This window comes from Falco naumanni, chromosome 3, assembly GCF_017639655.2.
Source record: "Falco naumanni isolate bFalNau1 chromosome 3, bFalNau1.pat, whole genome shotgun sequence".
In the NCBI taxonomy this organism is placed as follows: domain Eukaryota; kingdom Metazoa; phylum Chordata; class Aves; order Falconiformes; family Falconidae; genus Falco; species Falco naumanni.
In genome coordinates, this window is record NC_054056.1 from 98,918,310 (window position 1) to 98,934,960 (window position 16,651).

Here is a 16,651-nt window from a genome sequence, read left to right on the forward strand (position 1 = left end):
CATAGGAGTATTGCAACTGTGATAGCTTGATAGCTGTCTTGGAGCTGACACAGTCTCCTCAAATAAAAGGATCCTGATCTATATTTAGTAGGTATGAGCAAAAACATCAAGATTTTTACTCCACTGAGCTTATGAGAATGTAGTCCACACCTGACTCAGTCTAAAAGCAGGTGTTACCCAAATATTTGGCCTCCAGAATTATACCTGGAATTGACACCTCTAGACATGCAAATGAAAGATAAGTACATGAACCCATATGTCCCATTAAACACAACTGGCAAAGAATTAGAGTTATCTTCTTAAAATGTTCTCTCTCCTAGTTCTCATTGCCAATCTGCCTCATCTTCACTGAAATATGATAGGTGAGAGATACAGTGGGAAATGTAAGAGCTTACCTTCACAAACTGGAACTTTCCCAGTCCACGTGCCATCAGACCTACAGGCTCTATGCTCAGATCCTCCTGCCAGGAAGAAGCCTGGCTGACAAGTGTAAATCAATGTATAACCAAGCGAGGGAAGATCCATTCCTGCAACGTTAGCATGAGTTGGTGTTTCTGGTTGTTTACAGCTGTGAGCTACAAAGAAGAGATAAAATATCTTTCAGTTGAAATGGTGAAAATATTTCTGAAAAAATAACCTATACCCATTCTGACAGGTACCTAATGAAGAAAAAAGCATCAATAAGATAATATATTTTATAATTCACATTAAAACCTACCATATAGTCTATACATTAATTTCCTGAGCTGTAAATACACTTTTGAAAATGGACCTTTCAATTTCAAGAGACCAAGAACAAGGTTAAATCCACTTGCACCACCAAAATTAATTTTCTGCATAAGTGAACATAAACAGCACATATCTTACCACAGTTAAAAGCAACCATGGCTTGTGACTTACATGACTTAGGATATCTGTGTAGCATTGAATAACAGTAAATAAATGGGTCATTTGGAAAACACTATGAAAGGCCAAGGAGCAACTGGAGAAGAGGGAAGTTTTAAATATCAGGCAGAAAAATTAATTACCATTCCTAATCTCATGCAAAGTGTCTTATATCTTTAATAGCCACCAGAATCTGAGAGTCTTGTGTTATCTCAGAAAAAGCATACCTCCAAGAGCAGAGCTCACCTTTCAACACACTGATTTGAACTACTGATTTGCTGTTTGCTTAGGGAGAACGCTAGCACCAACTGAAACTAATGCTGTTTTCTTCTCCAGATATGCTCTCCATACACTGAAGTGATTTTATAAAGTCAGACCTTATAAGGTGAGACTCTTTCAGAAAAATACAGCTGGTTAGCTGAAAAGCTAGAAAGATTAACCATGATGTTATAACTGCAGGAAATTAGCATTATTTACCAAAATATAAAAGATTTCAGAAATTAAATGCTGCTTCCTGTACCCAAGCAAGAAGATTCTCTCCATTTCAGATTCAGAAATTTCCAATTATGAACCTTTTTTCCCCCTTTCTTAAAATATCCTGACTCCCTAGTTGGGAAAGAGCTCAAAGTCTTTACTAGAACTGATTGTAACCATCTGCTTTAGTACAAGTTAAGGTTGTGCATGATTTTCCTACATGTCCTGTTCCCACCGCGACCTCCTCCTTTCATTGGGAGGGCTGCACCCTCTTAGATAGAAACTTACTATTTTCAGCATCTCTCTGGATTGTGTTGTTTTTTAACAAAATATCTATAGACTATTGTAGAAAAATTCACTCACAAAATCATGTTTCCAGCTGCTGTAAGCTAGAATTGCAAATTTATATTACCTTTAAGTTAATAAAATTAAATAAATTAAGTTAATTTTGTAACAATGTTACTGTAACCAAATAGCCTAGACAAAAATAACTGATGGATCAAAAATCTATCATTTACTTACGTATACATTCTGGCTGGATTCCACTCCATGTAAGGTCAGGAAGGCAAGTTCGTGTTGTTGAGCCATGGAGAAGGTGTCCTTTTTTACATTGAAATTGAACAACATTTCCCACCTGTTGAAAAGTAGAAAACACAACACAATAATATTGTTATGAGGAAATACCAGATGTCTTTTGGTTTGGGTTTTTTTTTCCCCCAAAAAAATTGATAGCAAACTCCTTCACTCAATAGAGGCTTCATAAATTATGGTGCTCTTTCTATAGGAAGTAAATTGATTTGACAGAGTATTTTGATATTAAATAAAAAAATTGCTTCATTCTCATTAAAACTATTCTCCCCTCAAACTGAAATCCTCCATGGAAGAGAACCAAAACCTGATCTGTGGTCTCTATGGTGTGTTGTTTTGGACCTGGAACAGTTGAGGCACTGTGTTTGGAAACCAAGCTTACTGGGGCTTCCTAGCTCTGGACCGAGGAGAAGCCAGTTAGATAATCTTGCAGCAAACAAGGAAGTTGCAGAGTGAAATGGGTAATAGATTCTGCTGGACCTTTGCTGAACTAGGCCCCACTTTGTGGAAGGTTGGTTGAATTCACAAATTATAATGAGAAATATTTCATCAGAACATACAAAGCCTGGTCCACAATATTGTCTCATGCTTCAAAATCTATAATGCTCCTATAATATTTTAATTTTGGTCTTTGATAACAAGAGGTAAAAAAAAAAAAAATTGTTCTTCATAGCAGGCATATAATAGAAACTGGAATGCAAGTACATTACAATTTAAAATAGCAATTACTCTGAGATTAGTTTTTAATTATTATCCTTATTATGGGTATGTGTTGCATAAAAAGGAAAACAGGATTCTTCAGTCAATAACAGTTTCTGCACAAACATAACATGGAATAACTTGTTCAGCGTGTCCAGTCATGGTGACATTGATGAAAATGCAAATAATTCTCAATTTCCATCAAAAACTGGAAAATTAGATTACAAGTATATCATTCAGGGAGTAGTTTATTACATGCTGTGAGTGGTTAACTCAAATATGAAGGTACATATGTCACATCTACTGTTCTGCAGTGACCTGTATTACTGTATTTATCAACTCATGTAAACAAGAAGTTGAAAACTTTGGAGTGTATGTGACAGCACATTTATGGTTCTGTTTTGTTTTGGGTTTGTTTTTTTTTCTCTCATTATTTTGATTAAATGTATAGCACAATTCAAATCGATGCTCAAAGGTAAAATGTGGACTTCTTCACAATATTTAGTAGTAGGAAACAGCATTTCACTGCTACAAGTAGTCTTTTGAAACTTTATAGCACCATTTCATTTCAGCTCAAGCTTCTTATCTAAATGAAATTTAATAATAACCCATGAACTACTGATAGTAGCTCATCAAAACAGTATGTGATTTAAAATTCACCTCCCTTCCCCCCCCCCCCCCCCCCCCCCCCTTTACTGTGCTCACTGGACTATGTAATTACTTTTAAAAGATTTTGAAGAAAATACACTAAATCACTTGCACGATTAAACACAAAGTGGGAAAACACTACAGGTTTCAGAAGGTACACCAAATAGAAAGAGCAGTACTTTTTTGTGTGGTAAAGAGCTTAGTTAAAACCACCATCACCAATATATTACTTTACAACAAGTACTAGTCTTACAAAAGATTTATTCATGTCAGTAATCTGTCTCTATTGAAACAATCTCCATTCACAACTGCGGAAAGAACACCTGCCTTATTTAATATATAGCTATCAAGGAAGACAATACTTCAACACTGGCTTTAAAATCGGGACCCTTTCACTCTTGCTCACACCAATTAAAAAAAAAAAATCCAACCAAAACTAAACCTCAGCTTAACTGTTAAATATTAATACATATCTGAATAGGAACTTGATTTTCTTTCCACTTCATTCTTTCAAAGTTGACTCTATGATCTTCCTGAGTATAAAATATTGAAGAAAAAATGTTTATTTTTTTGTGGTGTGGAGTAGCTGGATATCATGGAAGTCAATGAGGTAAAGAGCTTAACTGGCATCTTATACTCAGATATCTAATTCTAAACTGTAACCGAATTAGAGATTCAAACTCCAGTAGTCAATAGCAACTGCAGAAGTACCTAGTCTATGGTTTTAGCAGCTTAGTTACACCACCTCACTTATCTTCAATTAACATTTTATGTGCTACATTCTGGTTTTGAAAGAAAGTATTTCTTTTTAGAATTAAACATTTCTCATGATGTGATTATGATTCATACATTAGCCCAACACTACTTAAATATGGGCAATATTGAATTAATCAGGTAACTTGGACTTCAAAATTTTTACCTACATTTTACTAGGACATTACCTAAAATAAATTTGTCATTGTATGGAATTTCTTTTGATGAATAAAAAGTCAATAGATCAAAAAATTGAATTCTGTATATTCAGTAAAATTCAGTATATTGTAATTCTACTCATCAAGAACGGCCTGAACAGAAAGTTCATACTTTATGAGTTGAAAGGGGTGAAGAATAATGTCCATGAAGTCTTTAGACCTGCAGGACTCAATGGGTAACAGTGAAAAAAGGAAGGAGGTGGGGTTTTTTTTTTCAATTTTCTGTAACTTTTCTCTCTTCTTTAGCTGCCTATTCATGACTTTGGATTAGTTCTTTATGAACTCAGTCTTCTGCTGCTTCCTTTCTGACAGCAAAACTGTTCACCTGAAGAGTAGAACCAAGAAATGCATAGAAACGTTTTCCACTGTCTGCACATCCTCACTGCAGCTCCACCTACCTCATGGCTTCACTGAAGCTTTGCTGCCTAAACATCAAACCAGGTTTTAGTACCAGAAATAACCAGTGAGATAAGGAAATGGCTCAAATTGCCAAGTGGAAAGGTTGAGTTGATAGCATTCCACAATTAAAAAAACAAACAAACAACACACACACACCCCCCAAACCATCCAAAAACCCCTCACAGCAGACAAAGAATGCTCAAATCAAACCACTGTTGATATTGCAGCTTTCCTAGAGAAGCTGTTTTCCTTATTTCCTAAAAAAAAAATAAATAAATATTGATGCCTCTTGTATTATCCTTGTTAAAGAAACACAAGCTTTACATACATAAGCACACAAAGTAGCATAAAAATACAAGCGGGCCAAGATAATGAATAAATAGAAAAAGGTAAAAGTCTCACTGCTCCTGGAAAGAAAAAGCTTACAAGCAAGATGTAATTATTAAAAATAAAAAATAAAAATGTAATGTAAAAATTGCTTTTAAAGTCTATTTTGCAATATTCTTGTGCCAAAGGCACCAGGTGGCGCTAAAATACAGCATTCTATGGTCTTAAAAAATTCCCAGTCTTGAGATCTGGTTTGTTAGAATTTTTTGTTATACAGCTTGAATAGAAGCACTAGTGGGGAGAGCTGGGGAAAGACCAGAAAGATCATTGTTCACTGGCTTTAGGGAAGAACTGTTCTATCTGCAACAGTGTTTGCATCCCATCCTGTAAAAAAAGAGATTTCCTTGTATACTGCTTGATCATCTCTGTTCTATAGCTGCTTTTCCCATAGTGTCAGTTATGGTTTGTATATTCCCAAAATCAACATCACTAACTTCCTTTTGCTAAGAAGTGAAGACTGTATATTTGCTGTTCTCTAACAGGAGAAATAGCAATCTGAGAAGAAATTTCATAATTATTAACCAGCATCCATTTATAAAGTATAGGATAGTACTCTAGATAAATTTTTCACCATAATAATATTATAATAATTGTAATAATTATAATAATAATAATTTATTATCCTTATTATGTCTTATATTCCTTATAAGAATAGAAGATATTTCTCTCTTTCATGAGTTAATCTACAACCAATTTTTTTTAGACTTCAGTTTACAAAAGAACGTGAAGATACTCTAACAAGCTCCTCCACCCCCAGCAATTCATGCCAAAGGATTGAGAGGCTGAGAAAATGTCAGTTATTTCTCTTCACCAACCTTTAACATCATATTTTATGTGAATGAAACCACAACTCATTAAGTCTTTACTGTATTTGTATTTTGGTAGTCCAGTAATACACTATTGCCACTACTAGTAACAAGCTATTTAGTTTGCATGACCTCTGGGCAGAGGCTTGACGGGCTTCCTTTGTCTAAAAGTGTCTTAAGCTGCCTGTAGGGTTTGGTTGGTGTTTTTGTTTTGTTTTGTTTTGTTTTGTTTAGCTGTAACATCAAATGTTCTTGTGATCAGGTGGCTATGACTAATTTTTATGCCTTCCTTTATGTACAACCACAGCTTTATATCCATAGTAGTTACCAGAAACTATTCTGCACAGAATGATCTATTTACCTCTACTGTGATGCACTGTAGAGAAATACAAGCCTGGCACTGGCATGATAGCAAAGGCCTTGAGAAATGGAGACACAGCATACTGTGAAGGAGACTGCAGGTATGGGTGTGATAAAAGACCTGACACAGGCTCGTCAGTGGAGACCCTATGATGTGAATGACTCATTTATGGTTATTTAAAGAAATGCAGATCTGTACAGAATCAAGGTCTCAGGTGTAAAAAACAAGTATCTAACATAGGTAAAATGCACCTTATATGGTAGATTGAAATACAATGTGGAGCTGCAGTGTGAATGGTTGTAAAAGTGTGTTAGAAACACTATAAATAACCCCAAGTGAATCAAGAATGACAGATGAAAAACAAAACAAAACAAAACAAAACCAAACTCAACCAAACAAAAATAACCTAAAGGGAAAAAAAAACCCCAGTAAAAATGACATTCCTGCCAGCGAAGCACTCCAGATTCTGACATCCCCCACTGATACAAAGCTGAAGCCACAGACCTCAGGATCCTGAGAAACAGAATGAACCAGGAAAATTACATGGTGCCTGATAAGGCTTAAATTACATTTTCATTGATGCAGCGATGATGCCAACTGTGCTAATGGAGACAGCTATACTGTGGTAGTACAGGACTTGGAATTTCATCCTGCAACTCAATCAACACTAAAGTTTTTTATAAGCATTACATTCAGAAAAAGAGTTTATTTGTAAGGTTGCTCCACATCTCTAGATCAAATTTTATAAAATAGAACCCAAGAGCTAACGCAGGGCTACCACTACTGTAATGTGGCTATTTTCCTTTCTAAATTCAGGCTGCCCTTCCACTCCCTTCAGGCTTTAATGTAGGGGAAAGGAGCTGAATTTCTACAAAAATATATGTTGGACAAGTACAAGAAATAATAAATTTTACATATATGACTGATTGGTCTAAACCATTCTAAACTGTTTTTTCAATTCAGTAGTATCTTGTGTTACAACAGCTTATGGTGACAGTGCTATAAGCAATTTTCTATGCTACTAGAAATATATCTGAGGAAATATTTCAAAACCACAGTTTCTTTCCAAGGAGCAATTTATTTTTCAGATTACAGATGAAGTCAGTAATCACTAAGTTCTAAAGATATTTTGTCTTCATTGCAACACAGTTGTTAAGGTAGATCTGTCAAATCAAAAATACTCAGATGAAAGGTAAAGAACCTATAAGTGTATATTCATAACAATTAAAGCAGGTGATGCTACTGATTTTCATGCCATGTCCGATATCCAAATAGCACTAAACTGGTATTTTGATGTTATTTAAACACACAAGAACCTGATCTGCTACTGCCTGCTGAATTCAATACCAAACAATAAAATTAATGCAAAATTCTGTTACCTCTTCCTTACAAAGCTTCTATTTAACAGTTTAAACACCATTCAAATGTGAGGTGGTGCTGTTTGTGCTTTCGCTTAGTGCAGGTTCCAGGAGGTCAGGTTTTGATACACCTTTCAGTCAAGCCTAGAATTATGTTGTATATTCCTGAACTTTCAATCCAATCAATGAGTTAGGAAAACAGATAATCAAGAGTAGGGGAAACAACAAGGACAAAAATCCAGTGCTGTGGAAGTTTGTAACTTGACATTAGTGTTGTGAAAAGCAAGTGACATTCAGTGATATAGTCAGGTAAAAGAGGAGGTATTGTAATTTGTTGAAAAGCACTGAAAACAGGATGTCACATATAGAGACTTGAACCTACCATCAGGGTAAATCTTGCTTTTTAAGGATAGAGAGACATAAATTTAAAACTTAACAATTGAGTCACCTAAATGACTCTATTAATATCAGTTAAAATTTGAAGTGTTTAAGAGAGTTTAAAAAAAAACCAATAAAACAACCAAAACCAGACCACAAAAAACCCAAATCAACCAAACAAACAAACCCACCAAACCCCCAAATAAGAAAAGAAAACACAACTACCTGGGTTAGAGCCAGAAAACCATCTTATGTACGCAACAGTAACAAACTGTTATGTGTTTGACAACTGCAAAACATTTTTGCTTAATTTTGCATAAGCTCTTGTGGTCTATTATTTAAAATGGTAGACCACAGATCTACAGTTAAACAAAAATCAGAAGTGTCTTATCTTCAGTATTTTGGTATAATTTAGAATTATTCTTTACCTTTCTGCTATAGATGGAAGCAAAACTCATTATTATCCCATTCATATAGGGAGTTACTTATAGCATAACATAAAATAATTTATAAGATATTTGTGGTTTAAATGAGTCATAACATTATTTAATATATTGTAATCTAATATTTCTTTCCAGGATCTACAGACAATAACTTGTTGAGAACCAATCATTTTAACTGTTGTTTCGACACTAGACTCAGTTTTAAAGAGCTAAACTCAGTTATACCTGTATGAATAATACCCCTACCCTGTTCTATATTAATTAAGCAAACATTCAGAGTAACCAGAAATTGCATGCAGATTTTTAGTTACTATATAAATCCAAATTTGGTACCTGAGTGTGAGGTAAGTTACTGGCTAGGCAAGGAGACAATAGTTCATACAGTTTAAATCTGCTAGGCACTAACCTTACAACTTTGTGATCAAGGCTGTAAATTCTGCCAGCAGCTACGCTTCTTTTAGAAATTATTTATCAGTTGACATTTTGCCTGGTATTTTGACAGTTCCATGCTAGCTGTGAGTGATGCTTTCACTCACAACTGCAACAACTGCACCACAAATGAGAAAGTCTGCATTAGTTTCTTCAATGATAGCAAGCTCACTAACACACCAGAGAAACTATGGACAGTAACTCTGTAGAAAATGGTCATTGCAATGAATCTTTTCTTACACAGTTGAATAGTTGTCCTCTAGCATAATATTGTCTTATATGCAAAGGAAGTTAGCCCAAGGACTGCCCCTGCATATTCTATCTTGGCACAAAACAGCACTTCATTCCCTGCAGAAAATAGAGACTATTGTATTAACACTTGTGTATGATAGTGATCTAGCACAATCTGAAAACGCAGACTGCTAAAACAATCACTAAGCAGGAGTATTATGTAAAGGCCACCAAAATGACAAACCAAAGACATTTTTTGCCATGAAATTTTGTGAAGTCTTAAGCTACAACCTTTGTTTCTAAAAACTGATTTAACGTTGTAAATCTGTTCAAATTTAAATCAGCCCTTTCTTGCATTTCTGGCAATCTGCAGTTTTTAACTCCTGCTGCGAGACTGGCACCACATACAATGGGAGAGCTGCTAGCTCACTCTTCTGCCTAGTCCCCTTCACATGTCTGGAGCTTTCAGCCCTGACAACAATCACGCATGTAGCAGCATAGTTTAGACTCTCTCTGTTTGCAGCTGCCTTATCAGATTCCTAGCAAATTACAGGGCACAGTTTTGCACCTGTACACCGTTCACCTGTGAAAACGTCTCACTGACATCACTGTTTTGTGTGATTCAGAAAATCAGAAATTCAGAAGCGTTCTCAATTTCACAGTTCTGTTCCCAACAGAAGCATATAAAACACCATTTGTCACAACACATCCTCGTAAAAAAGTGGCCAACAGCTTCCTCGGCTGCATCAGGCAGAGCACTGCCAGCAGATCAAGGGAGGTGATTCTTCCCCTTGCTCAGCACTGGTGAGACACAAGTGGGTACTGGGTCCAGTGCTGGGTTCACCAGTGCAAGAGAGACAGGGGCATACTGCACTGAGTCCAGTGATGGCCCACAAAGGTGACTAAGGGACTAGAGCACCTGGCATAAAAGGATTGGCTGAAAGAGCTGGGATTGTCCAGCCTGCAAAAGAAAAGGCTCAAGGGGAATCTTACCAGTGTGTATTAAAACTTAATGGGGACAGGAAAGGCAACAGAAACAGACTTTTTTTCAGTGGAGCCCAGTGACAGGACATGAGAAAATATGCACAAATTGAAACATAGGAAATTCTGTTTAAAAATAAGAAAAAATAATTTTCTCTGTAAGTTTGATCAACTTGGACAGGTTTCTCAGAGAGGCTATGGAGTCTCCATCCCTGGAAATGTTCAAAACCACCTAGACACATCTCTGATCAACCTGCTCTAGATGACGGTGCTTTGAGAAAGGTGTTGGACTAGAAGCACTCCCAGTCTCTGTGATGCTGTGATTCATTTGCGGTCACATGATTTCCAAATGTAACAACAGAATTGCTCTCAAAAAAACCACCAACAACCCCAAACAAAAAGCCACTCTTTTTTAGAGTATGTCTACGCTAGCACTTTGGCACACAGCATGCACACTTCTAAGGAGAAAAAGCCTAGCTGGCAAACAGTAGGGAGCACTTATAGGTGGAGAGATCCTGAACTCCTTCAAGGTGAAACCAAGCAGAATTTGATCACCAAGGTTTCACACAGTGCAGTGCTAACAGGGACACAAGGTCAGTGTAATGCAACAGCTAGAAATAGGGAAACACAGAAGCACTCTAGCAACCAGCTCTTACAAGGCATGAGCAGTTTATTCGCCTTTAATCAGAAGTTTCTAGACTTTGAGGTAGTACAAAAATATTTTAATATGCAAGTTAATAAAAAATATTATACGCTACCTGATAGCCAAATGTGTTGTTTTGTGACCCATGCCTTGGGACTCCTGGATTATCACATGCTGTGCGAGTAGGTTCTTAAGAAAAAAGAAAAAAAAAAAAAAAAGGACAAAACAAATTACAGCATTTTAATGAAATACATGAATGCATCACAAAATTAAGCTTGTTCAAAAACATGCAATAAGCCAATGAGAGAAACAAATATAAAGTGACTTGATTCTTAGAAAGTATAGAATAACACCAGGATAATTCAAAATAGTTGAAAATTGTTAGACTGACTTAGCAGGAAAAAGAATAATAAACATTTCAAGAAATTTCAGTAATATGGGTGTTACCATACCTATACATCGAGGAGAAGAGCCACTCCATGTGCCATCTGCTTGGCAAATCCTGGTGCTGGAGCCAACCAAAATAAAAGGAGGATTGCAGTTGAATGAGACTTCTGACTGATAAATGAAGCTTTTGCCTTCTCTTTTTCCTTGAGCAGGTACTCCAGGGTCACCACAAAACTTTGCTGTGAGAAAATGCATTATAGAAATGGAATGTGCCATTTATTAAAATACACAAAAATAACCTACCTGAACTCAGTCAAGCAGTTACTCCGAATTTTATATTGTTTGGGTTTTTTTTAACACAAATAAAATACAGAAACTTTTAATAGGAATTAAAAGCGAGACTAGATAGACAATCTTTAGTCTGTTTCAGTTTGCAGTAGTTTTGCTAGCTGTTTAAAAGTCTACATAGTGGACTTGGTCAGTAGCTTGAAGTTGACACTCAAGGTTACACCACCTACTTTATTAAGGTCCAGATATCCATAATTCACCTCTGCCCCAAACCACATCAATCTGCAAATCTTCCTATAGAGAGCAATCAGAGAGTGTACCAAACCTTCATGTAAATCTCCTGCCGTCTCCTGCTTTCTGCCATCTACTCAATGCTCAACTGTTTTGTATGACTGAAGGATTTGTCAGACAGATTTTAGGAATCATAAATTCTTACTTTGTCATCCTTCACTGAAAGATAAGATTTGGTATGTGTGGAATTGAAACTTAGTACAGCCAACAAAAAACCAAACGAACACAGTGAAGAAATCTAAAAGTCAATCTAAAAATCAAACACTAATAAGCTGTTATTAGGCAGGATAAATTTGACTGATAAGAACATATTCTTAAATTGATCTTTTTACTTTATACCTATCACCTAAAGATTTCTTGTGGCTATAGCATAGCACAACTCAGTAAATGCACTGCTGGCAAACTTACTCGCCCTCTTCTGTAGTGTAAAGTAGTGATTATTGTCAGAAGCTGGATTTTGAATATTTGATTCAGGAAGTGCAATCAGCTATGGTAAACCCTGTGCCGTCAGACTATATTATTCCCTGACACCATGAATTCCAGTATTGTAGAATCTAATTTCTTTTCAAACAGAAAATGCTGCAATACACACAAAAACATAAAACACTAACCCAGATGTGTGCAATGACATATTTCTAAAAAGGCATGTTGTACAGACAGTGGAATTTTCTGCTCCGTCTTTCCCTTCTACAAAGAAAATTTAAATTACATCTCTTAGACAACCACCTTCAAAATTATTTCTAACATCTCTCTTTGTCATGTATGCTTTAAGCTTTCCAAAGGACCTGCTCACATGAAATGATCCTGCCCTCTGCCTCTTACTGCAGACACTGTATGGGAAATGTATGTTGAAGAAAAAGGGCTTAATCTGTAATTTAGCAGAAATGTATATGATTTCATTGCTTTAAGTGGAACAGGACTGTCTGCAGAATTATAGGCCAAATTCTGAAAAGGTCTATGAACTGGAGATAGTGACAAACAGTGAATCTCGTTGTGTGATTGACAGACAGATCATGGTTGTAATTTGTGTTTTCTTTAGAAATGTCTGTAAAAGTCTTAATTTGAAAATACATAAAATGCATATAGATTTTTAATATAGGGGCTTGAAATTGTCTCCTGAACAGTTTTTTTGTACCAATAAAGTAGCAACCACTCTCAAGGGAAAAAATTCTTCACATTAATTTTCTTTTTTTCTAAGTTTATTATTTTTTTATAGAACTAAGTAAACTCCACCAATGAGTTGTAGGTCAACTTTACCCAATCATTGAATAGCTACTGAATATCTGCCTTCTATATAGCTAGCTGTGGGAACCAGGCACCCTGGTAAAACATGGCAGTTTTCTTCTGATATTGGAACAGGGGACTACAGAACAAACTAAAGTTGCAGCAAACTGGAAGCTCTGAGAGTGCCCCCAACTCCCAATGGAAATATTTTCCCATGGAATCTGAGAGCATTTAACAGAGACAGGGACACAAAAGTCTGGCACTGAAGCTATGAGGCTGGTCTCATTATTCAAATTAAACATTTAATTGATTAACAGCAAGTTATATCTGTAGTTAGGAATTTTCAGGCATAGGCTTACATTTTTCTTTTGCCATCTATTGCCAAGCTTATAAAAACAGCAGTCCTTTATTCAAATTACTATATGAATAATTAAACAGATAAATGTACCAGGTCATAGATGACTAATACTCAACCAAAGACATAACCATATTCTATTCTAAATAATTATTCCATGTTATAACTACACCTTGCATACTTTCAGCTACAGACTCTGAGAAACTAAGCTGAGAAGTAAGTTTCTGATGTCAAGAACTGCTTAAAGATTGCTCATTGAGAATGACTTTCACCAGCTCCCTCTCATTTCTGCCAGATGGCAGCTAGTTTAGGCTTTTTGACAAGCACTGGCTGCCAATTGATTTCTCTTGCAAGCCAATGGGTAACCATTGCACATCAACAACATTCAGTTAATGTAATCTCTGCATGAAACAGCCTTTAACTCCCAGGCAGCTGCATTCTGTGCTAACTATACATTTTAAAGAGTTTAAAGGTGGAGCCCCTTTTTCAGAGCACATTGCAGTATTGAGTATTCCAACCTCAAAGATGACAAATAGCTTGTGATACTCAAAAATGAATGTAAGGACATAATCTCTAATTCAAGAACAAATGATGAAAAGAATTTTTCATGGTCTTTGATGTTCATAATATAGTGGCCTTTAGAAGAACTCCATCTACAGAACTTAAACAACAAATGGTGGAGGTTTTTTTTTCTTCCAGAAACAATGTATTTCACCATGTTCCAGCTGTGGTACATACAGTTTCAGCAGCACCAAGCAGCTGTTATTGATGATATGAGAATATCATTAGGGAAAAAAGAAAAGTTCATCTATATGTTTTCATAGTAGTAGGATATAGCCAAACCAGAATATTTTTCAAAGAGAGTTATGAAGAATGCAAAAAACAGTAAAAGAACAGAAAATTGCATCTTGCAACATTTAGCAAGCTAACTGGCAAGCTCAGCTACTTGTCAAGCTCAAATTAAACTTCAGAAACTGTAAAGCCATGAAGATGAAATTTTCCTCTTGCAGTCAAATTCCTTGCTCAAGACCAATACATTCTACAAATAACTATAGAACCTCCTTCTTCTGTGTAATCAATTGAATATCTCTCAGAAGCATTAGAATAACTTATTTAAAAAGATTTTTCAAATAATGAGTGAAATCATACCAACCTAAAGAAAAAGTCACATTTGCTATTGTAATGAAATTTGTGGCAATATAGAAATCCATCAATGTTATGAATTTCAGGTTAAGAAAATATACTGTATAAAATATGTAACTTAATTTAGGGCAGAGGGAAAAATAGACAATTGTCAAGGAATCACCCTGGGCCCCAGTCAACATTACCGCCAGAAAAAAGTCTCTGTGAAAGTTTAAGATGAGTAATGAGCAAATAAAAGCGATTATAATGAAACTTCACATATTCAATATGTAGCTGGATCTGAAAACAAGACAGTACCTCTTAATTTTGTTTTGTTTTGGATCATTTGGTATGTATGATATACTTATGATCTGTAATATTTTTTTGTGTTAGTGTTTAAGACTTCCTACATGCTCACAAAGGATTTACAGATACTCCTATGTCTTCCTAAACATACAAATTATGTTACATGTTTGGAAAATATAGAAGGATTGTGTTTGTCCCAGGTTTAACATGAACTGAGCCACTCCTAGGGGGAACAAATAAAAACAAGCACACCAAAAAAACCCCCAACCAAACACCTAAAAAAAAAAGCCCTACCAAAAAAACCCAAAAAGCAAAAAAATTAAAGAGGAAAAAACCACTACAGTTCAATAAAGAAATACAGGACTATAAAGTAAATACATACGCAAGCACTGAGGTACTTCACCACTCCATGTTCCATTCCCAACGCAAGTCAAAACAGCAGGAAAAGAGAGTTCATATCCTGGAGAACAGACATAGCTAATGCTAAATCCCCAGTCCAAGTTTGTTCCTTCCAACCTTCCATTAGAGATCTGCGGAGGAGTTGGGCAGGTAACAGCTGCAATAATATTCAAAATAATTAGGCCCAGCTGCTGTAAATATCCCCAGTGTACACAGTTACTAGAAGAACCATATGTGCTAATTTCACCTTTTTTAGAGGACAATACAGTCAGGACATGCTATCTTCCTCACTGTACACTTGCCACATTTCCTGAAGTTTGTAATTCTGGTTTCCAACGTTTAGGAGACAGTGGCTGGCTGATGAAATGTCTTCAATAAAACAGGGTGCTAGGAAGACTACCTAAATATCAGTATGGAGGATATGAAGTATACAACACTGAAGATATGTCTGGTAGTATACTACAAAATGATTTTGTTTGTCTGTTTAGACAACATAGAGTATAATTATGTTTAGTTACCATGGTAATAGTCAAATACATTCTTCCTCATAACCAGCTCAGGCATTTGTTAGATATTAACACGCAGGGATGAAATTCCAGGATGATTGTTCCAAAATATGACTTGAAAGCCTGTTTCTAAGTACCACAGATTGGTTACTATTTGCTTCATTAATAGCTCCTTACCAAAAAGCATCTAGCTTCTGGCTAGAGGGAGAAAATGTAAGGATTTGCAGCATTTTGAAATTGTCAGTATTGCTACCTTTAAGAAGGCCAACAAGAAATATTTCAGTATAGTTTCTCATTTCCAGGCATCCCAGGAAGAAATAGAAACATGTCCTGTTGTATGAAAGAGGACTGAAAAACACCACAGGAGGACAGTAGAAATAAATAGATGTAATGGTAGATAAAGAAGATAAAAGTGCTATTCCCTGCATAATGAGGTAGCAACAGAGAATTGTCAATTGAGACCTGAAGGAAAAAGGGTATATAAAAAGTAATATGAAAAAAAATCTGAATCAAAAAGAGAAAGGGGGAAACGTAAGCCACAGTTACTAGAATAAATGTGAAAGAGAAATGGGATAAAAAAGAGAAAAGTCGGGAGAAACTGGCAAAACTAGCAAAAAGACTAGCAAAAGAGAAAGAAAGCAAATTAAGCTTGTATGATTTAATTTAGTGGAGACAGTTGGGGTAAATAAGAAAAGCTGGCGACTAAAATTAACACAGAGAACACAGAGGTCACAAAAATGGAGGAAATGAAATGCTGCACTCATAATCTTTAAAGTTATGTTTAGACAGGTGTCATCTTGCAGGCTTAGAAGTTAGAGGCACTAGATCAGGAGTACTGTGTATTTGAATGTGATCTGCAGAAGGTTCACCATGTACCATTCCTCCATTCTTATAATCTTCAGTGAGAGAATCTCAAACTATTTACACCACAAAGATGCTCTGCAGCATCACTTCTGGCTATTTGAGAATACTTAATGAAAGTAGTACTATTGTCAAATAATTGTCAACCAGTAAACCAAATCTAAATTTGAAGGCCATATTTTTTATACTTTCTCTTGCTCTGGTTCATAGTTTAAAAAAACCCACCAAACT

General features: G+C 35.8%; 1 protein-coding gene across 2 annotated transcripts in view; it reads right to left on the reverse strand.

The window, feature by feature from the left end:
- CSMD3 (CUB and Sushi multiple domains 3) overlaps window positions 1-16,651 on the reverse strand; it is a 726,030-nt gene that overhangs the window by 19,457 nt on the left and 689,922 nt on the right. For both annotated transcript variants that reach the window (XM_040588420.1, XM_040588419.1), the window contains 5 exons: window positions 15,037-15,210; window positions 11,134-11,307; window positions 10,797-10,870; window positions 1,882-1,993; window positions 396-575 (listed from right to left, as the gene is read on the reverse strand). In XM_040588420.1, coding sequence (XP_040444354.1) covers window positions 396-575; window positions 1,882-1,993; window positions 10,797-10,870; window positions 11,134-11,307; window positions 15,037-15,210 — 714 coding nt within the window. The remainder of the gene's footprint in view (window positions 1-395; window positions 576-1,881; window positions 1,994-10,796; window positions 10,871-11,133; window positions 11,308-15,036; window positions 15,211-16,651) is intronic.